Source organism: Polyodon spathula, chromosome 3 (assembly GCF_017654505.1).
Source record: "Polyodon spathula isolate WHYD16114869_AA chromosome 3, ASM1765450v1, whole genome shotgun sequence".
In the NCBI taxonomy this organism is placed as follows: Eukaryota; Metazoa; Chordata; class Actinopteri; order Acipenseriformes; family Polyodontidae; genus Polyodon; species Polyodon spathula.
Genome location: NC_054536.1, coordinates 78,031,127 through 78,054,952, shown reverse-complemented (window position 1 = coordinate 78,054,952; position 23,826 = coordinate 78,031,127). Strand labels below are relative to the sequence as shown.

Below are 23,826 nucleotides of genomic sequence, written 5' to 3'. Positions count from 1 at the left end.
TGGCCATCTAGAAAGGGGGCGGAACTACAGTACACCAAGTCATCGCTCCAGAGGGAAAGCAATATAGCAACTGCAGATTGCAGGAGAAACGGATGCACTCGCTAACCAAGGGGTGTGACTAACGATACAAAAGGGGAAGTGGCTAGGTGATCTGTTCCTTTGTAATGGTTAAGAGAGAACTGCTGAAGGACAAGTGTAAAATAACCATGAGTGTTTTGTTTGTTTGTATCATCTAATTGTACTGTTTGTTATTTATTAGATGGCTAACGCGATCCGGAGCTGTAGATACAGGCCAGCACAAAACTGGACAACACTTTACCACTGTGCACGAGTAAACATAGTTGTGTATTGCCAGCCCTCCATTTCTTTACTGTTGTCATCAGACTTTGGATTACAAATGAACCACCATTACACTAGCACTTTGTTGTTTACCATTGTCATGAACACTGCTTCACCTCTACAACTGCGCATTGCAAACCATTTTGCCACAATGTTATATGGTGTGTCACTAGATTAAACACAATGTACATGATACAACAATAGATGGAATACATAAACAAGTCATACATTATTATTTTCCAAATGCTAGAAATGCTCCGTGATACAATGATACATGACCTTACACTTAAAATATCGATGTACTCTTCAGATTTAAAATGGAGAGACAGCTTTTAGGAAAAAGGCAAACTGCTGATGTTGAGGGCTACTGCCACTCAATAAAGCAACCAAGTTTAAATACATTACAAGTAGTCTGAGACAGGATTATAACGGTCTAGTAAAGATGGAACTCTACATGCCCTTCTTGAACTTTTCTGAGAAGATTTGTCTTATGATTTGTCCTCTCGAAATGTTGTATAGATTTGTTTTTTTAAATGCCTTATGCATAAACAATTTCATTTTACAAAATGTTTAAAGCATAGCATACAAAACTTATATTGGAAGAAGGAAACACATTATTAAAAGATTGAACCATGTGAAGAGTCACTTGATCAACTGTGTAGTATTTGCGTCGTTGAACAGTTAGCTATTAGACAGCTTTAAAAAAAGCAGGTCAAACCAGTGCATACCCATAATGGCAGACTTCTTCACATAAACTTAACTTAAAATCAGCAGTTTATCATGATTTACCCAAATGCAACCTAAGAGGTGTATAGGACTGACTAACTGTAAGGTGAAGATTGTGCAAATTGATTGTGATGGACAGACAAACAGACAGACATAAGTAGTGCATAAGGGATCTGTGGCAGAGCTACGCGTGAAATAAGAATGAGACTCTGCATGAGACACACTGCCAGCTGAGTTTGTTTGCAGGGAATCGATGATTGGTTGGCTGGAGTGTCCCAGCAAAGCATCTTTCGAAAAGCCAAGGACAGGACACTTCTGCAGCGGAGCCATCAGATCTGTGTTGTCCTCCGGCACTATAGGTCTGGTGGCCTCGCTGTCGATCCGCAGTGCGAAAAATGATGGATTGGCGAGGAGCACTTTTCGGAGGATGCGTGTTCCAGCCTCCGTTTCCTGAGTTGCCAGGGGGTTGCAGCGGTGAACCGGGATACAAATAACAATTGGGCATTCCAAATTGGGGAGAAACCCGGGGTAAAAAAAAACATTGAAAAAAAAAAGGAACATTATTTTGAGTCCATAGGTAAAAGCTCTAGGAATCTAAAACATGCTAGCTTTAAAGTCACAAACCTGGGCCTAATCTTTGATATCTAGCTCACTTTTGAGGCTCATGCCCAAAGGCCTTGTCTTTTCATGTTTGATGCTGAGAAGCTGGTCAATGAATGCCTTTGTTTCTTTGTCCATCAATTTTGTATGGCTTTAAAAATTGAGATTCTTGTTGATGCACATCATTCAATCTTTTTTTGTTAAATTATTTCAAAATAATACTATTTACAGTATCTCAAGGTTTATTATCTGCTCAGGTCAATGCAAGACATTTCCTTTTGATAGCTTTGCAAATGTCATATTTACATTATGTTGGATACATCTACACCCACACACTCTCTACTGATGATACCTTTGTTGTGTCAACACTATGCAAAAAGTGTGCACATTCACCCACTGTTACAGAGCTCTTAAATGCATGATGGGAATTTGAAAAAAACCCTGAATCAATTGAATCCTTGTCTCTTGTGAATAGGTAGGCATATCACAAAAAAAAAAAAAAAAAAAAAACAACACATTCATGGCACCACAAAACCTTAAATAGGCAGCCACATCTACATCCACAAACTAAGCTTTGACACATGCAAGTTCTGTATGACTACTCCAGATAGCTAACTGTTGTTAGAAAGACTTTAAAGCCCTGCAAAGTGTTGATCATGCAATAAAAACATGTAAGTGGGGAATTATTCAAACGATGTACTGATCTTTCTGAAGTCCAACATTTCAGCTGTGTTTTATGCCACATAGAGACAGTTTTACTGTCAGGTGTGTTGCACGCACCATTGAAAGGAAGTGTTGCAAACTTCAGTGAGTCATATATTATAAACAAATACTACTAAAATAGTGGGTGATCTGGGGAAGAACTACCGGCACCCTTATTTAGTCTACTGCTATTTTCAGAGACATGGAAAATTGTTTATGGAATCATCAATATTGTCAACAACAGTGTAAGCTTAGTTGATTCCTGATACAGTGTAAAATATAAAAGTACACAATTGCACACAAAATAAAAATAAAAAAACAGTGTAAATATTGTGGTGTTTTGGTTGTGTTTTGGTTGGTTGTTGGCAGGGACAGGGTTAATTCTTGTCCAAAAAAAAAAAAAACATTACTGAAAAATTGCATAAAAATACAAGTTAGGTTTCATAAAATTAACTTGTTGCATGTCATTTTTAAAGAGAAAACACATGCTACATTTGTCTAACTATCACTCCTGTCTCAAAACATATGATGTTAGAGCACATCCTCGCTGTGTGTGAATAAAACAGTTATTAGCTGTCAACCTCACAAAGAAAGCTAATTAAAATGAAATGTGCTACATTCCATTCCAACCTCACCAGCCTTTGATTAGGAATAAATGTTTGGTGTAATTAATTTTAGTGTATCCAGACAGACCATCATGAGGGGATGAGTGCTGTCTGAAAGACTTACCACGAGCAGCTGCAGCAGCAGCACCAGCAGAAGCAGCAGGCATTGGATCCTCGGCTCCCTGTCTCTTGCTGCGCTTGTGTAGTGCTCTGTGTCTCTTGCTGCGCTTGTGCAGTGCTCTCTGTCTCCTGCTGCGCTTGTGCAGTGCTCCCTGTCTCCTGCTGCGCTTGTGCAGTGCTCCCTGTCTCCTGCTGCACCGATATCTGCCGCTTACGCATCTCCATCCGTTCTGATCCCATGGGCTGTGGAAAGAAAAAACTAGTGTTAGTCCATGTGAAGGAGCCATATAGTATTCATCTTTCATTCTGAATTGGAGATTAGGTGGAAACATTACTATAGACAAAGAATTTCCATCAGTGCCCTTACCACTGGTTGAAGCTCCGTTCGAGTATATTGGGGTAGTCATTGAAAAGTGCAGCAGTATATAGACACTATTTGTCATTGTGGACTATGCAATGTGTTATCCAGTGTCCGTTTTAAACATTGTGCCCAGTGCTACAAATTTTGGAATAATGCATATCAGCGTACAACAAGAGACACTGATTTCAGAACAATTACCTTCATTCTGGGAACTAGAATCCCTAGGAATCACTATGGACTGAGACACGGAATCAAAAGCAGATGATGACGCCTTGCAAGCATTTGAACAATCAGTAAAATACACAAGTGGCAGCCGGCGCTACCATCTAATTACAGAACAGCAAAGAAGTGATTCAATCAGCTGATGAAAAGATTCAGAACATACATAATGCTACACCACTGACATAATGACGTCTTCCAGGAATATGTCGAACAAGGCATAGTACAAATAGCAACAACAATCCATGCAAACAAGAACGCACATAACATAATGTTCTATTTACCACACCATGCAGTTATCAGAAAAGACAAAACTACCAATACATTGAGGGTAATCTTCGACGCATCATCACATGAAGAAAGAAGCCCTTCGCTAAATGACTGCTTACTGACAAGTCCCAACTTAAACCCGGATATGCTAAGTATCCTAATTAAATTCTGACGGCATAAAGTTGCATTAATGGCGGACATAACGAAGACATTTCTGCAAATTTCACTTGTAGAGAGAGACAGAGATGCAGTGAGATTTCTTTGAATGAATGAGGTTCCCAAACCAAACAAAGAAGCAGATCTGCACATAATGAGAATGAGTTATATTTGGAGCATCAAGTCCATTCCTGTTAGCAGTAAGGATCAGACACCACTTGAAACAGTATGAAGAGACTCACTCTAAAGTCGTTCAAACGTTAGAGAAACCTTTTATGTAGATGACTTCATAACAGAAGCAGACAGTATAGAAGCTGCTTACAACATAACCACGAAAGCAAAGGAAAGGTTGTTGACAGCGGGCTTGTTTCTATACAAGTGGATAACTAACAAGCACTAAATCACTCGGTATTGAGGAACAAAAGCAAATTAAACACAGTTCTATATCTAACAGCCTGGGTGAGGTGATTTATACACAAGGCACGTAACAAAAATAAAAAAGGAGAATTATCCAAGGAGGAGATTTTCACAGCAGAAAGATACTGGCTAAAAATAACACAAGAACAAAGCTTTGGGAAAGAAAAAGAAAAAAAAAACACTTGAAAATTAAAGACCTCAACCCATTTCTGGATGAATTTGGACAGTTGTGGGGGGGGGGGGGGGGGGTGACTATAAAGGGCAAGTCTGACCTCAGGATATTGCCAGCGAAACACACATTTTCTGAATTGCAGATACAACTCCAGCACGAACAGGTGATGCACTCTGGTCTCCAAGACACTCTGACACATGTGAGAGAAAGTGTATTATAAGGGGGAGAAAGTTAACCAAGAGTGTTGTACAAAACTGTTTGACATGTCAAAGATTTAGAGCTAAACCAGGAAAACAGATAACTGCACCTTTACCCAGACTGAATAATTGAAGCACTGTCGTTTGAAGTGACAGGAATAGATTTCACAGGACAATTGTATGTAGTAGCGAAACCACAAAATAAGAATACATACATCGCTTTATTTACATGCACTGTGACCAGAGCTGTACATCTGGAAATAATTTCAAATTTGACCACTAAAACCTTATTAACCTTCAGGCGATTTATTGCTAGAAGTGGGTTAAGTCAAATAATATATTCAGACAATACGAAAACCTTTAAAAAAGCCAATCGGGATTTGAAACAGCTGTGGAAAACAATGAAAATTATTTGCCGAAAAGAGAATTACATGGAAGTTCATTGTGGAAAAGGCAGCTTGGTGGGAGGATTTTGGGAGGGATTGGTGAGATCCGTAAAAACAGCCTTAAGAAAATGTTGGGAAAGACATTGCTCGGGTTTGAAGAACTCAGTACAATACTAACTGAAATAGAAGCAGTTCTAAACTCCAGAACGCTAACCTTTGTTCATAACGATAGCGGAGAGCCACAACCACTGACGCCAGCATACTTTCTCATAGGACAAGGCATTACATCACTGCTACCACAGACATCCTCACAGTCAGACAACACCACTGTCAAACAAGAACAAATGACTAAAAAGTGGAAATTTCGACGGAGACTGATGAATAGCTTCTGGAACAGATGGTGAAAGGAATACTTATTGGAACTGAGGTCAGCTCACCACAGCACCCGGACAGAGCAAACAACACAAATGAAGGTGGAGGATTTATTGCTGATCAGTGAAGACAAAATGCCAAAACAGATGTGGAAACTCAGAAGAATTGTTCTGCGGACATAAGAAGATAAGAACATAAGAAAGATTACAAACAAGAGGAGGCCATTCGGCCCATCTTGCTTGTTTGGTTGTTAGTAGCTTATTGATCCCAGAATCTCATCAAGCAGCTTCTTGAAGGATCCCAGGGTGTCAGCTTCAACAACATTACCGGGGAGTTGATTCCAGACCCTCACGATTCTCTGTGTAAAAAAGTGCCTCCTATTTTCTGTTCTGAACGCCCCTTTGTCTAATCTACATTTGTGACCCCTGGTCCTTGTTTCTTTTTTCAGGTCGAAAAAGTCCCTTGGGTCGACATTGTCAATATCTTTTAGAATTTTGAATGCTTGAATTACATCGCTGCGTAGTCTTCTTTGTTCAAGACTGAACAGATTGAACTCTTTTAGCCTGTCTGCATAGGACATGCCTTTTAAACCCAGAATAATTCTGGTCGCTCTTCTTTGCACTCTTTCTAGAGCAGCAATGTCTTTTTTAGACAAACACATTCATTCCTGTTCTTTGCATTTGCCTTCAAAAATTATATTGAGACTACCCTGTGGTTTTTTTTACGTTCTTCATGAAAGGGCTGTTACAAAAGGGGACTTTAGCGCATATAAAAAGGGACTACACTACCCAAGATGCTCGGATCCGAGAGATCACGTGATAAAAGAAAAAAGAAACTGTTTAAACATAGTACGAAGCTTGCTGGATTTATTGTTGCCTTAACAACTTTAGAATGTAATCATTAGAAAATAAAGAACATTTTCAAGTAGAATCAAAGTGTTGATGTGTATTCGTTTTATCGGGGACGTCAAGGTCCAGTATAAATCCTCTACACAACCTGTTTTTTCTCTTTTTTCATATAAAAAGCAGCCCACCGTTTTATTCCGTACAGTGGAGGCATATTGCTTCTCATCAACTTCAGTCTCCAATTAATTCTTAAATGCACAAACTCGCCGCATTGAAAGAATCAATTCCCTACATAGGAGGCTTGTTGCTAAGGTGCTGACGTCACTGCCTTGTGACTTTTGCTAGTGCATTGTTGCCAGAAGTGAACACCTCATTGGCTAAAATAAAAAACGCTTCCTCATGTAGATATTTAATTTGCTTTGTGTTATTGTGTAATACGTGTGTATATGATAATAGTACAATATTAATTATTTGTTTTTAATTGATTTGTATATTTTTGTTTGTGATGTGCAGTACGATATAAAACGAAGAGTAATTCTAGTACCTATGTATAATGCAGCTAAAGCATATGCAGTTAACAGTAAAAATGGAGAGCCAACTCCAGGACCTTGACCACCATATATCCGAATCCGCAGTATAGTGAGGGGTGATATAACGAGGTGTGTGTCTATATATAGTATTTACTTGCGTATTTCACTAACTAACAGGTAGATATCGTCTTTGTTTTTCCTTTTCTTTTTGGCCGGTGACATGGTTGCATTAAGGTCAGAGTCGGCAGAAGCCACAGCTCGCTCCCATTATATTTGTCTACTACTTCTTCCTGTTCTAAATCTTGATTTTTGCTGTTGAGAATCTATTTATAATGTGGTCCAAATTCCGATCTCTCCTGTATAACGAGCAGTAATTTATGCTGTTCATAAACGTACAGTGATATTACTCGAGTTGTTCACGAAAAAGAGCTGTTTAGTACATTGCATGCAACAATTCTACGAAGGAAGGAGGCTATGAATTTGCAATATTTACAAACACGTAAGTAATATTAGTACATATAGCCCAAGATGTCTGAATAAAAACAGATTAAATTGTATCCCCTTAGATATATGTTAATGACATCCATAAACTGGCAATGTAAATGAGATAGGAAAAAAAAGTATATTATAATCTATTTTTTTCCTCCCATTCCCGATGTATTCATAGAACTCTGATGTTCTCAGTAGCTATTTTGTTTAGATTTTGTTTGTTTTGTTTAGATCAGGTATAAGGCATCGCCTCATTATTTTAATGCACCTGTAAATCAAAATGGCTTCACAAAAAAACCACAATAACATATACAAGAAAACCTGCATTTGCATGCTCCCAATAACAAATGTGTTTAAGCTACAAAAAGAACAGCACTGTTTTGAAACAAATAGAAATAATAAGGTTGGAGACTCCTGTAACTATTAAAGCTGTAATTATTTACTTCTGCTACTGCTACTATTAAAAGACATTATTGTATTTAGTTTAGTATTTTGATGGGTTTTTGTATTAAGGTTATAAAGGAGATTGTACTGAAATGTGATTCTTTCTGAACTCTGTATGAAATGTAAAAGCAGAAGCATGTAATTTTATTTTATTGCAAACAAAAAGTGTGTAATGACATTCAGCAAAGGTTTGAACCTAGTCCAGCCCCAGTACTGCTGGACACTTCTGTGTATTGTGATGCCATGCCACTGGGATGTCATACTTACAGCTATGGCCACAGGTGTTGCATCACCTAGAATGTTAGGACTGAAACATAATTAAAAAATAAATATTAATAACAAAAAAAAAACCTATATGAACATAATATATATATATATATATATATATATATATATATATATATATATATATATATATATATATATATATATATATATCTATATATATATATATAGGATATATATCATGATGTAATAGTTATCATCCTGTAATAGTAGTACAGTAGTTCATGTTAGATTTCGAAATGTCACAGTTTCCATTTTTGTATATAGAAAACTACAAAGCGGTATGTAATTCAATTTAACGTAACATTATTCAGTAGGTTTCATTCAACTTCATCATAAAGCTAAATGTGTTAATTCAATAGGGAAAAGAAAAACTTTTGGCCATAGCTGTATGGCACGGCTCAAACAAGCCTTTAAATAAGTAAATCAAGGCCAAATTTTAAAGGTACCTTTTTTACTTGCTTTGTAATTTGTATTTTAAACACAACCCGTCCTGCAATATTCTTCTAATAAAAGTGGACACCCTTTCATTAAAAGAACATTGACATTTTGCAATGTTCACCGAGATTACTCTGTTTTTTCTTTCTTTCCATAGGTCTCCCAGCAACAGCTCTAATTTCTCCTCCAACCGGTAAATATACTGTTTTCTATACTTTTGGTTATAGTACGTTACATCTTGTTTAATGTGCAATTAAATGTTAAAAAATACAAGTATAGAACAGTGGTGTCCTTTTCAATCATTTCAACCACCGTTCAGTCCTTTTTTAAACATTGCAGTACCATGCAGACTACGATGAAATGGCAGTGTTAGCTCTCATAGTTTTTGTGAGGGTAAACATTAACAACCCTAACACAAGTCCACAGTGTATAAATCTTTTTTTTACCCAACTATTTATCATTTTAGCAAGCTGTGCAGAATCAGCTCCTTGGTCTGTTTCATCAGTCATGGTCCCAATCCACTCTAGTAGACCACGGGAAGGAGGCACTTATAGGGAATGATGAGGTACAAACAAGCAACAGGTTAAACATCTATTGTGGTGTTTCAAAATTATGCACATTTTTTATTAAAACACAAATTATTCAGCTTCAAGACCAGTGATAATACTGCAAATGCTAATAAGATTGTGTTTACATTAAATGTTTTGTGGCAATCAGCTACAACCTTTGATCAGAGGCTACCCAGTTCATATTAATTACCCAGAAAGATTCACTTTCACACAGTGGGTAGTGTGTTGAAGGCTATTGTTTTTCACTCTAGAAAGCAGAGAAATGTCTAGATTAGTTCTAAAGCTTTGCTACCCAGAAACGGCTGATTGTATGAATTTAAGCCACTTGATGTTAATAGAAGGAACATTTGCACGCTTAACTTGGCTGTATGCTACATGTTCATTGAAGACAGATACAGTAAGCCGATATATACTGGCACTATGAACTAACCATGCACATTTCATTTAGAACAACTGGCAGGCCCTGCTTGAGAGAGGAGCAACAGAATTATATTCTGAGTGTACCACACCACTGCAAACTTACAAGCGAAACTGCAGCATTAGAGAAAAGGCAGCATTTTCAGTCAATATACCATAGAGTCCAAAAGTAATCAAGTCTGCATATTAAAATAAATTAATACAATTTGAATCTCTGGAACAAACATGTCCAAACACGTTTTATTTTGAAAATGTTTCCAGGTGATAATGAACTATTAGCCTAATACTGTAAAATAGCCTTGCAGAAAATGAAATTCATGTCATAACAAAGGTTTTAGGTGATCAGTAGCAGCTGCGATTTTTAAGCTGACTTTATTTTACAATTTCACCCTATAAAGGTCTCCACACATCAATTTTTTTAACTGGCGATGAGACACTTTTGCAGCGACATGACCATACACACCAGGAGTGACACAGAGGCAATGCACCAGGCTTGAGAACTGCCAGATCTATACAATAACTGTTCAAAATTGCTATTGAAAAAACTATGATCAAGACTGGTACATAGTCGTCAACATGAAGTAGAAATTATGAGTGTCTTCTCTGACGGTATTACAACATATATGGCAATAAATCATAAATACCAGGCTTATCGACTTCCTTCGAAATGGGCTCCCATATATCAGAACATAAGAACATAAGAAAGTTTACAAACGAGAGGAGGCCATTCGGCCCATCTTGCTCATTTGGTTGTTAGTAGCTTATTCATCCCAGAATCTCATCAAGCAGCTTCTTGAAGGTTGTTAGTGGCAACAACATTACTGGGGAGTTGGTTCCAGACCCTCACGATTCTCTGTGTAAAAAAGTGCCTCCTATTTTCTGCTCTGAATGCCCCTTTGTCTAATCTCCATTTGTGTTTCTTTTTTCAGGTCGAAAAAGTCCCTTGGGTCGACATTGTCAATACCTTTTAGAATTTGGAATGCTTGAATTAGGTCGACGCGTAGTCTTCTTTGTTCAAGACTGAACAGATTCAATTCTTTTAGCCTGTCTGCATATGACTTGCCTTTTAAACCCGGAATAATTGTGGTCGCTCTTATTGTTTTTTTAATTCTGGTCGCTCATATTGTTTTTTTAAATCTGTATCTTTCTAATTGTGATGCCCTTTGTTATAAAAGTCTGGTTATTTTTTCAACGGCAAGTATTATTGTCTCAATTTTGGATACTGCTTCACCCTGCTGGACCAATGGCATTGAAGCTGTTCTCTGACCACTCAATGCCCTAGTTGAAGCAAGTCAAATCTCAAAAATTAGGATTCTGTCCATTTATTTCGCATCGCTCTAGTGCCGCACCATTGCATCTGGTGGTAGCAACCTTAAGTCCAACTCAACTAAATGCCACATTTTGCAAAGAACAGCCCTACCAGTAGTAACATGTAATTCACAGGGTGTCCGCTGGGGCTGTAAGGATAGAGCAGAGGAAGCAGAAATAAGCTGTTAGTAAGACAGTATTAAGTGGGGGAGGCTCGGTGATGCTATAGAGTGACGAGTCCGTAGCTCGGAATTAGGTGCGGGCTTAGAGAGGCCCGGGCCTGAAATTATGATAGAATAGAGATTCCGACTGATGAGCTCTCCTTTGCGCGAGGACAGAGCATGTTTGAAGGTCACGTTCCTTAGGAGCTGAAAACATATAAAAGGGCTCTGCTCAGCAGAGCGCCTCTCGGGGCGATAGGAATAGTTCAACAGGTTAGGACTGAAAAGGTTCCCTGACTGGTCTGGTGCTGCCCTCACATGATGTGAGACACAGGCCTCTGAAGCTGGGAGCAGGAAGGCATCCCGCAAGGAACCTGCAACAGAGAGAGATGGGTTAGTCTGGAACTTAGGAACTGAGAGCATAAAGCGGGGCACAAGGGACGAGGTAGCACGACTGATCTGAGGTCTCCCTGCAGAGACCCTCAATGTGAGACAAACAATAGAGTCACGCCAATGCATACCATAAAATAAATAGCTGGAAAAGACTGGAAAGGAAGCAACATACGAAACAAACTGGAGATGTTAAAATATTGTGGTATGGTTATGTGATTGCCTACCACTCAGTAGAGAGGAAAAAACCCTTCCTAGAAGGGGAATACCTGTGGTGGCCAGGTAGCCCCACTCCGGGCATGCTAGCTAGTCTTTTAAGGACTATTAGTATGTTGGTAGGGGATGAACGGATGTATGATTGACTGCAGCAGAGGACCAGCGCCCCACGTTTTTGATTAAATGGAGGTTGATGTTGGCTTTGGCTGCGGAAGTGGCTGCGCCGATCCTAAATTAATGGGGGGTATAAAATTGGGAAGAAAGGCCAGTTCCGGAGACGAGAGTGATGAGATCATCCTATGTGCTAGTTAATACAGGATCGATCAGCGGTTTGCTACTATCATGTCTGCTTGAAATGGAAAAGGTGAACTCACATTCATAGATTTGGGTTTCATAACTCCAGTCATTCTTCTAATAGTGGTACTCCTTAACTCATAATCAAGGCAGATTTCTAGTCTCGTACCACGTCTCTCACCGTGTATTAATGTTTGTAGTATTTGAAAGGATGAGCGGACATATGACTAGATTGCTGAGGAAGTCAAACGGGAATGGCTGCCACGATCCGAGTATTGGAGGAAAGCTGGAGCATTGGAAGCTCTGGAGGAGGGCAGTTTGTAAAGTAAAACAACTTTGAGGGAGCCGAGATCTGCTGTAGTGAGGAGCTATTAAGAGTAGAGGACGGGATCTGTTGAACAGTGCAGAGATCTGAGGAAGAAAACGATGGAGTGCTGTCAGCAGTGGGCAGTAGCCCAGCTGTAGAAAGCAGAGATCGGCTGAAGCAGTTATTTGTACTAGTGAATTATGGACTGCCATTGGTAGTGTGCAGTGGCCTGATGTAGAGCACAGAGATCTGCTGAATGTGGTGGATTTTGGTATTTGAGTGTTATGGCGGTTTAGATGGAGCCGAAGATGGGGCTGCCTTCAGGCAGAGATGAAGAATGCATAGATCTGAGGCCGCTGCAAAACCTGAGAGGATGAAGAATGCGTTCCTCTGAGGCTGCTGCAAAACTTATTGATTTGATCAGGAGCAGTCTATGAGTGTATTGTTCATTGCGGGGTAGGAGGGCACCTTGACTGAAATGTTGATAATCGTAGGACATGGTTTCCATATCTGACAGATGGCTTGCTTCAAATGAAATATTAACTTCCAAAGTAAAACTGATCCTGATTTGAAAATACATGACTTTTGCAGTGAAAGAGGACCCGCTAAAATATATAGAGCTTGTGGTGTTATACTGCCACAAGTTTTTTTAACAGAGGGAAGTAGAATGGGCTGTGAATGCACAGAGTCCATAGATGTTGGCTTGCAAACTGCTGAAAATGTGGTTAAAGAGGACTGAATCAGGGGAAGAACGATCAACAGGATGTTTGTTTGCTGCTGAGATGGCAGTGGCTTTAGCTGAGAATGTTTTATAGTACTGTGACAGAGACATGACGATTATTGGTGATAAATCTCCCTCCCGACCTGTGAGGATGCAGTGTAAAGGGAACAGAGTGCCCTGGACTGGATGGCCCGACAATTCATTTCTAGGGCTAGTTGGAGTCAGCTGTCTAGAAATGGGACACAACTGTGTTATATTAAGTCATCGCTCCAGAGGGAAAGCAATGTGGCAAGCGCAGATTGGAGGAGAAACAGTTGCACTCGCTAACCAAGGGGGCTTGACTGAAGGTACAAAAGGGAACGTGGCTAAGTGATCTGTTCCTTTGTTTATGGTTAAGAGAACGCTAAAGGACGAGCGAAATATTACCCTGAGTGTCTAGTGTTTGTTTGTTTTGTCGGTTCTGCACCATTGTACATAAATAAATTTTCACCACAAGCACAGTAACAATCACTCTGGAGTTGTGAATGCGTGTCTTTGTCTGTGTTATACTGTGTTTCATTAATTACGAACTGTGACTTATTATTTCAGGACTGCAACCCGTTGTTTTGAAACAGTGCAGTACACATTGCTATGTATCGCCTGGGATTATTCTTTGTGGTCGCCAGACCAGGATTACAATAATAAAACCTGTTTGGATCGTGAACTTTAACATTGATATGTTTACCGTCGATTATTCATTTGGTAAAACACCTCAATATTATTGTTTAAACTATGCAGTTGGACAAAACGGATATCTTATTTGCTTTCTAATGTTTTAAGAGAATGTGGTGCCTAACTGTAGAGGCTGATGAGAACCGAATGCAATTGCTGATGCTAAATTGTACTTGGGCTATGCTTGATGATTCCTGGCAGCATGAAACGGACTGTTGGGCTAGAAAGCAAGATAGGGGAAAGACTGCCAATAAACGATAGTGATACTGCATCCCACTAATGTATGATTTAATTGTGCCTAAGGCCAGGTGGAGAGAGTCTCTTGCGATATATATAAATTGTTGATTTGTTTAATTTTTTATCTAATAGTATTTTAGAGCAATTTTAGAGTTAAAAATTGTTTCAAAATCTGGTACCTGGCATGCAAATTCATTTTTACATCTGGAGTTGAAGGGGTTAATAGTTTGTATTCTGTGTTTATGCATCTCAGAATTACCCAGGTTGCTTGTTACACTCTAAATTGTGAACACGTTTTAATCTTGCACGAATCTACACCAAACGTTCTTATTTTATTTTACACCCCTATCCTATTTCAGAATACATTTCGCTCTAACCTTGCTCTTGTTATGGAATTAAGAGGACCCTCTGTACATGCCTGGGCACATCAACTGTAATTACCTAAGTTTTTATTCCCTAAAAAATTGTATTAAAAATGTCATACAAGCAAAGTACCAGGCATTCATAAATCACTGTCTTTCTTTCAATCAATTCAATTGTTCAAGCATCTAACACTCAACCAAAAAAAGAAATATTTAAACCAAAATATAACTCTGCACACCAGCTACACGAAGAAAGACACAATGATGAAGGGAAGAGATATTGAATATAGTGTGACTTGTATGCACACAGCTCACGCGTTCGGGGTTTCCTCTGCATCCTCCATTCTTGCACTGGGAGAGGCTCAAGGGAACAGTTCCAATTATAATAACACAAGCACTCACAGTTTCTGGGCTTTGTAATCAGGATCTGCTGCCAACTACAGAATAGACTTTCCATTTATTGAGTAGAGCCTAAGTGCAGGAGGACAAACTGGTATGCTAAACCAGTGGTTCTCAAACTTTGTGGTCCCCGACCCCCTTCCTCTTGGTTTTGGAACCTTATGCCCCCTCCCCTTCACACACAGGTACATATATATGTCACTGCTATTGTTTTTTTTTTTCTTTTGCACGAACCAGCCACTGATCCATCATAACAAGAGCAAACGTAACACTGCAAATAACAGTTTACCGATTGTGACCAAAGCTTACTAATGTGCACACCACGTAGTAAGATTCATCCAGCAATATGCAAGCTTAAATTAAATGCACGGTGCCATCTAAAAACACTGATATGCAAGGAGGTGTCAGTAGTGGAATACCATTGTGCTAAACTACAGCTTGGAGCTTTGCACGTTTTAAAAGGTCAGTTTTATTTCTACTGGGTAGGCTTCCAGAAAGACTTGATGTGCCATTATTCAAAGCAGCCACAGTTCCCGTTTTCATTTATTTACTGTAGGTTACTTATTGAAAGGTACATAAAAAAATTAAAAAAAAAACACACAATACTAGTACTGTGTAACAGGGGTTCTGAACCGGGGGTATACAGCCCCCTAGGGGGCCTTGAGGAGGTTTCAAGAGGTCTTCCAAAAAAATAAACCAGAGAATGTGTTATTTTCCCTGCATGCTTATGACACGCTGAAATCTATCAGATTCAGCGTGTCATATGCACTACGCAGAAATTAACACATTCTCGGGTTATGTAATGTGAAATCAAGCTATTTCAGCGGGAGCATGACAGATTACAAAGCAGAGGAAAAATCGATGGAAACACACACAATAAATAATGGATACATTTTTTATTTGACAATCAGCATCAAAACCCACAGAATAATGATACAGAACTTCAACAAGTTCAACCGCAGGGGCTGAAGAACAGCGAGGAGGTGGTGGTGTGAGTAAAAAACGTAAAGCCATTATTAACCTTACAAAATTAAGGAAATATGAAGACAGATACTTGAATTTCAGATTTATTTGTACTGGAAGTGGAGATATACCTCAACCGCAGTGTGTAATTTGTGCAATGAATGTTTGAAACCCTCCAAACTACAGAGACATTTTATTACCAAGCATGAAATACATAAAAACAAGCAACATTCATTTTGAGTGAAAGGCTAAGGAACTGCTTGATACTGAAGCCATAATGAAATCCACAGATACCACGGATAAAAAGCTTGCAGTGTCATCGTACATAGTGGTGCAGAAAATTTCTAAAGCAAAAAAATTGCATTGTGCCATTGAAATTGTAATGGAAATGTTTGGAGAGCAGAAGGGTAAGGAACTGGCAAAAATACCAATGCCAAATGACGCTGTGAAACAAAGGACCGCTTTTATGTCAGAAGACATAGTTTTGCAGTGCATTGAGCAGCTACATGACAATAATTTTTGCTTTACAACTCGATGAATCCACAGACATTTCTAAAATGTCCCATTTACTCGCCTATGTTCGGTATGCATGGAATAAGGGAATAGAGGAAGACTTTTTGATTTGCAAGGTGCTTAACACAACAACAAAATCAGAGGATATTTTCAAACTTTTATGACTTCAGCAGAAATCAGCTGGACTAATTGCAGTGGGGTCTGCACTGCTGGAGCCACAGCAATGACTGGAAAGCATTCTGGTGTTGTGCAAAAAATAAAAGTCGCGCTATTTGGACACACTGTTTTTTACATGAGAGGCGCTTACTGAGAAAGATATTGAACCAGGTCTTCACGATGTTCTGAACACAGCGATAACACTTTAATCTGATTAAATCAAAAGCAACAAACTCCAGGTGTTTTGCTGCACTTTGTGAGGAAGTGGGCGCAGAGCACCATTCCTTGCTCATGCATACAGATGTGATTGGCTATCTCGAGGCAGAATGCTTACCCGTACATTTAATCTCAAGGAAGAGTTACACACTAGCTGATAAGAAACCTGAACTTGCCGAAGTGCTGAAAGATGACATGTGGCTGGCAAAACTGAGTTATATCGCAGACATATTCAGTGAAATGAATAAGCTGAATAAAATTATGCAAGGTGGGAGCACTCATTTTATTGTTCAGAGTGAAAGAATTTACGCATTCAAAAGGAAACTACAACTTTGGAAAGCTTGTGTCTGTGGGAGGACTAGTGATATGTTTGAGGTCTTACATACTTTCACTCAGGAATGCAACATTGACGTTGACATAATCAAACCGCAGCTGGCAGCGCATCTGTCTGATCTACTCAACAAATGTAATACTTTCCTGAACTCACGACAAAACAAGCAACTACACACCTGTGGGCTACAAATCCCATCAGTGAGAATACTGAAGATAAACTGCCACCCTCAGTACCATCAAAGCTGTTAGAAGAGCTCATTGGCATTTCATCAGACAGCTCCCTCAGAACCAAGTTCAGTGAAATGCCGCTGGAGACATTTTAGTGTGAGTGCTCCGATGAATACAGCACTGGTTCTTCTGGAGCACTGAAAGTGTTGGTCCCATTCAGTACAACCTACTTCTGCGAAACTGGATTTTCAGCCATGACATTGATGAAAACAAAATACCGAGCCAAGATGAACATTGACCATGACATGCGTGTGTGCCTGACGAAGATACTGCCACATCTTGAGAGGATTGTTGCTCAGCACCAGCAACAAGTTTCACATTGAGTAAGAAACGTTAAGTTTAGTGCTCCAGATGGGAGTTAGTTTATTATTTACTTTTACAAATACAAAGACAGAAAACATAAATACAAAAAGCTCACAAATAATGGATGTAATTTCACAACGGAAATACATCATGATGGAGGCCACAAAATACCCCAGCACAGTTTGGACAAGTTGAAGCTTTTGAAAGCATAAGTTGAGTCTTTAGTAACTTAAGACCCTTCACACTCGCACTCCTACCCGGGTCCTGACCCGGTTTCTGGCTCAGGATGTGGGTCGATACACTCTGACCCGGACTGAGCGAGATAAAATGCATGACGGCCGCTTGGAAGCTGGCGACATGACAAACAGCCATGTCTGCGTGAAGGTTTTACTTCCGCAAGCAACATTTCTGTTTATTCTGTTTAGCCGTATTTTTTGTTGCTTGAGACACACCATGAGCCAGATTGCAGCAGGGATGAAGAAACATTTGCTCTACTCAACATTTGGGCCGATGATTCAATCCAGAGAAGCTTGGACGGAAGCGTCCGTAATAAGCTGCTTCCGGGGGATTGATATATGCATTGTGTTCTTGCAACCCAGGTCAACCCTGCTTTATTAAAAGCAGTGTGAAATCACGTATTGCCAATGTTACAGGTGCTACAACATCTACAGACTCCAAAATAATGTTTGTTTGGTTTTGAGAATGTGTCAGATCATGAATGCAACATAACTGTAGGAGAGGGATACGTCACACAGTTCAGTGGCAGATAGACAAGACAGACACTTTCAGTGCGCAGAGCCTTTAATTTTGCTGTGAGATAATGTTTTTTTTTCAGCACAAGGAATAGATTACTTTTAAAATGGGAAGTATAGCGAGAACCTGGATAATTAAATAATGGAAAAATCAACGCTTTAGAAGGTGATAATATTGTGGATGAGGCAGCGAAAATCTTAATTTCACCGCCACCAAAAAATAAAATAAAACAAGGCAACATATTAAATTATTCGTGCAGGAGCCATTCTCTACAGCAAAGCAAAAACACTGACAACTTTAAACTCAGTGGCTTTGATAATCATACCAAAAGACAGAACTAACACCATGAGTGCTGGAAAAAAACAAGCTTGTTATTTTTATTATTGTTAGTAGTAACAGTCGTAGTAGTGTTGTTATTGTTGTTGCAAACTTTAAATAACAAGTAGACTATAAATTATATATTATATAATTTACAGAGAGACTATATATTAACAGTGTTGTTATCCATTAATTGATCTTAGAAATACTGCTTAAAATTACTTTTTAGTTTTTAACGAAATTGGTAGTTTTTCCATGTAGTAATGTTATCTATACTGTATTATAGGGGGAAAAAAAGGTTTGGCAGCGAGACAAATATATGGCTATTTTTTCATTAACTCAACTTTATGCAAGTACAAGCCTGGTCTCTTGCATTTTGTGATAATTCTGTATTACAAAATACATCAAGTAGACTATTAGTATTACATCTTATATTGTCATAACAACACCTGTTAAACCATCTTTGTTATAGGCCTTTTTTTACGTTTTAAACCCAAATATCTTTTTTTTTTTTTTACAATAGGTGTGCTTTAAATTTAATTTGTCCTGCAAAGCAATCATTTCATTTAAATGTCTGAAATTTAGCAGTGCTTAATTTGCACAGCGAGATGTGCCGGGCGCAAACAGTGACAATACCGTTCTTAAGAACCTCACATTCAAAGTCATAACAAGTTTATTTGAAAGAGTAGTGTACTACTAATGTTAACCAACTTATAACCGTGGTGTATGTCTGTCCTTGTTACAACTGGTATCGTAACAGTTTACCATAACTGAGTTTGTGTATAGTAATAGTGGTTAAAGAATACTATTTTAGTTAGACTAAAATGTTAAGTTTTACTTGTTTTTTTGTAGATAAAACATCAGTGGTATCAATGGTACGAAACATTATCAGTTATAAAACTGACAGAAATATACCACGGCCAGCTAGTTTACTAAAGACTCAGCTAGTACTTTATAAACAGCTGCAGGTGGAGACTGAGCTGGTGTATCTGGGGGAGTTGCCTCCATCGTGATGTATTTACATTGTGAAATGACTTCCGCTGTGTTGTGGTCTCTTTGTATTTGTGTTCTCTGTTCTTGTATTTGTGTTTCCAGCTTTTGCTTCTGTGTTTTCTGCTATTGTTTTTTTGTGGGTTTTGCATGTTCTGTTTTTTAATTCGCACTTGTGTTTTTTATTTGCATTGATGTTTTTTTTTTATTATTATTTGTATTTGTGTTTTTCGGTTTGCATTTGTGTTTTGCTCTTCAGGACCACCGTACTTCTACCTCAAAAACCTTTATAACAAATAAAGCTGCAAGCTATTCTTTAAAATTCTGATTTATGTTTAACAAAGAGAAGACGTCAATACAAATTTGAATTAGGGATTGTGGCAGGGCTGAGGTTTGCCCCTGTAAATAATGTTTTTGTTTGATTACAAATAAAATTGTTTTTTTTAGAAATATGTGCTAAATATGGCAGGGTTGGGAAGTTAGAATTCCCTCCTTTCCTAATTTAACCTTTATGCATATCATGTGGCCAGGTGTTTATTGACTAATTTATTATAAATTAATCCTGGCCAGCGTCTGAAAAGAAAGTTTCTTGGTTCTTTTTCAAGCCTGAGATGGTTTGGCTGAAGGCTTCCAGCTGTGTGTCTTAACCAGTGGTAGAGAACCAAGTACACATTCCCCGTATGTGGAACCGGGATCGTAAGTACTACCTTCAAGCACAGGGATTAATTTAGGGGATTTTAATCCCACCACCTGTATTTAGTTTGTGTGAGGGAAAAGATTCCTGGCGTGGGACCTCCCTAGCTTGGCCACCTCTTCTTTATTAGTTGTTTTTCCACTGTTTTGTTTTTGCCTCTCATTTCTCAGCAAATACCCACGCTTTTAACAGAATACCCCTGTTACAGGGATGCGAGTCGCTTACGATCTGTTCGTTTTTTTTAATCGACTTTTCCAGTTGTTTTTGTAGTCGTCCAATGTTTTTTTTTTTAGTAAAACCGAAATGAAACTTTAAAACTGAAAAACCAAACTGCATTTGTGCAGCTAAGGGAACGAGACTTTTCATTATTACACAGAATGCAGGGAAAAAAATACTGTATTGAGGGACATTAAACAGCTTCATTTATTATTTTCCTGGTAGCTCTGTTATCGCCGTGGCCGTTTGTAAGAGGCAAATCATGTCTGAGTGGAACTGCAGCTCGTGATTTTCAAAATTATAATTCTGTGATCAAGAGGATGGCTTGAAGTGTCTGAGACGTTTGGCAGTATTTTAAAATACAGTAATCCATCACATATCCACCCTAGCCGTTCATCCGCCATGATCAACCTCTTCAGCAACGTTATTGAACAGAGAAGATTAGTTAAGCTATTGAAGATCCTACCAAAGTTTTCGTATGTGCTACATGCGTTTGCATTTAACCAGCATGCCGATAAAATGCTGCAACAGCATTTTCAGACAAGCTAAACTAATTTCAATACATACACAGTAAATTAAAATTTAAAGCAGCTTTACAAAGATAGCTGCTTATTCCAGTTTCTCAATGGTTTGGGACCTCAAGTAACATTTAGCATTTGGCTCTTTTAGTCATTATTTAATTGTATATTAGGTAGACTGAAAAACTTCCAGCATCAGCTTTCCACTTATTTGAGTGATTGCCCTTGAAGGCAATCACTTATCATTTCCAATGTATGTTACCATATTAAAATTATTAAGGGATGTTAATATGAATCATCTACATGCAGCAAAATATGCGATGAGCTCCCAAAATTGCTGAGGCTGCAGAAGCCTTTTCATTGTACAAAACAATTCAATTTTGGTTTGCTTTTTATGCAGGTTCTTTATATCTTGCATCCCTAATATGAATGGTATTTCGTTTTTTTGTAAATAACATAACTGTATATGTGTGGACAATAAACTGCCTCCAATTTGACCACACCTATGCCGTGTGTCACCTGCTCATAATACAACAACAAAGTACAACATTGGTAGTGAATTATTTGCCTAACATCCTGTCAACTGGGCAGGTAAATAGAGTCATCACTATCACAGCTTATGCTACAGCAAATATGGAAAATTGCTCTGGTGTGCTTGTTTTTAGGAATGACACATGCTCTTGATTTTACCCCAAAAACCAGCACAGGTTTTTCATTTTTGTGGAATCCACAGTAATTGGAACATAAAAACCACTACCATCGGTCCTGCTGAGGAATAAATCCTGTTTCACATATTGAAATGCTATATTCATCATTTTTTATCATCAGGACATTTTTGTAATAGGGAAAATATTTCCAGCACTTAGACAGAATGCTTAGCAACCCAGCTGTAAATGAATGTATACAGAGCTGCACTTGCTCCTCGATACGAATTCACTTATTACGTTTTTGATCTCAAAACATGTGAGTAAGAGAGTTCTTAGGATCATATCAAGGAGAAAGCTACCAAACACACCTAATAGGAGGGGTCTGCTAATCACACTGCTTAAGAAGAGGTTAATAAAGACATGACAAAAGGTTTGTTGAATTTAGGACAGCATTTAAAAGACTGACAAAGTAATCCTCTTGGTTCCCTTTGCCTCAACAGCAGCTTTACAAGTTATAGAAACAAAAAAGGAAATAACTCTTTTTTTTTTAAGCAACTGAAAAGCAGAAAACCATTGAGGTCAGCTTTCTTAGAAAATGTTTCAACACTGCAGACCTTTAATGAGGTCATACAAAGTATCTCCACTCAACACAGTATATTAATTAGAAGAAAGACTGACAGATGAAGCTACAGTAGGAATGAAGGATATAAATTAGTGTAAGATTTCTGGATCTAAGAGGACAATAAAACCACTGGAATATTGAGACACTTTAAAGATGTAATGTTTCTAAATGTACCTGCAGCAGAGAATTGGGTGCTGGCAGTGTGAGTAGTTAATGAGGTGTATTGCCACTAATTATAAGGGACATTGATCTTGTGCATTGAGCATACAATAGCTTGGTGTGCACTTACACACATCTTGTCCATGGGTGTGGTAGAAATTAGCCGAGACACTCAGTTCTTGTTGCATTAAATGCCCTACCTGAGTTAAGGTACGGCATCAACAGAAAGCTAAATGCAGCCGAACACATCTCCCTCCTAGAGACCAACATAATGCCTTTGTTACACCTGGATGTGTTTTAACACAAGTAGAAGGGGCACATAACAAAAGAAACAGAATCAATAAGCAAGGCCTCTACAGGGCACAGATATGAACCCAATTAAACATACATGGAAACAACTTTACAGTAACTCATTTACAGATGTCTACCCCCTGGCAACATTAGGAACCACAGTATTTATGTTTTATTTTTCCTCCTGCAGAAAGTATCCAAATCTTCTATGAACACAGAAAGCATTGCTGTGTTAAATGTGAATATGAATGTGAATACCTGAGTGTTTGAATTAAAAACGTCAGCTTTTATTAGGCTAGTATCAATGGTTGGCCTAAGCTACTCTTTTGTGCTATTATAAAAGTCCCCTCTTCATCCTGCTGATTGGCTGACAGCATTTAATTGTATGCCCAATTATTTTTAATGTCCAATCATTTTTTTCCCCTCACCGCAGCAATTCCCCACACAGTTCAGGAGAACTGGAGGTTCAGTGGGTGTCCTCCAATCCCACGACCGAGCCAGCTTCTTTTACACCTAGGAACTCAAGAGCGGATGTTGGCAAGCTACTGGCTCCTGGAGGACAATTGCCAGCCGTGCAGGTGTCCATCTGAGCTCATGGGTGCCTGGCCAGTAGGGTCCCTTTCGGATTTGCCTCCCTATCCCACTGGAGCGTCAAGGCCAAAGCAATGCTTCCTCTGACCGGCGTCTTTGCACAGGCAGGAAGTGAACCTGCACTCCTCTGTCTCTAATGATTCACCCTGAACACCAATCAGTCATGCTATTTCACGCAAGGTCTTCAAATCATTTTAGAAGGATAAGGATTTAAATGGATTCTTGTGTCCCTGCTACATGTGAAACTCCAGAAACACTGCGTCTATTTTCCTCAGTCCCTAGGAAGTAGATTATCTTGCAGCATATACCATAACTCCGCTTAGTGGTACAGTTTTGTAATTAACTTCTATTCTACTTTTAAAAAATAAGCCATATTGCTCCCTTTTCATGAAGTGATCCAAATGTGACATTAATGCGATTCATTTGACGCTGGGACCTTAACACCATCTACACATCAAACAAGTCCCAGAAAAATGAACACATGCACAGTTCCATCAACTGCAGCTTATTTATGCTGTGGCATAAATGACACTAAGGAGTCGAGTCAAGA

The 23,826-nt window shown here is 38.7% G+C and overlaps 1 protein-coding gene across 2 annotated transcripts in view; it reads right to left on the bottom strand.

Annotated features, from left to right (window-relative positions):
* Positions 1–23,826, bottom strand: part of LOC121313436 (regulator of G-protein signaling 20-like) — a 41,985-nt gene that overhangs the window by 13,061 nt on the left and 5,098 nt on the right. For both annotated transcript variants that reach the window (XM_041245964.1, XM_041245965.1), the window contains exon 2: positions 3,097–3,335. In XM_041245964.1, coding sequence (XP_041101898.1) covers positions 3,097–3,332 — 236 coding nt within the window. In that variant the 5' untranslated portion in view covers positions 3,333–3,335. The remainder of the gene's footprint in view (positions 1–3,096; positions 3,336–23,826) is intronic.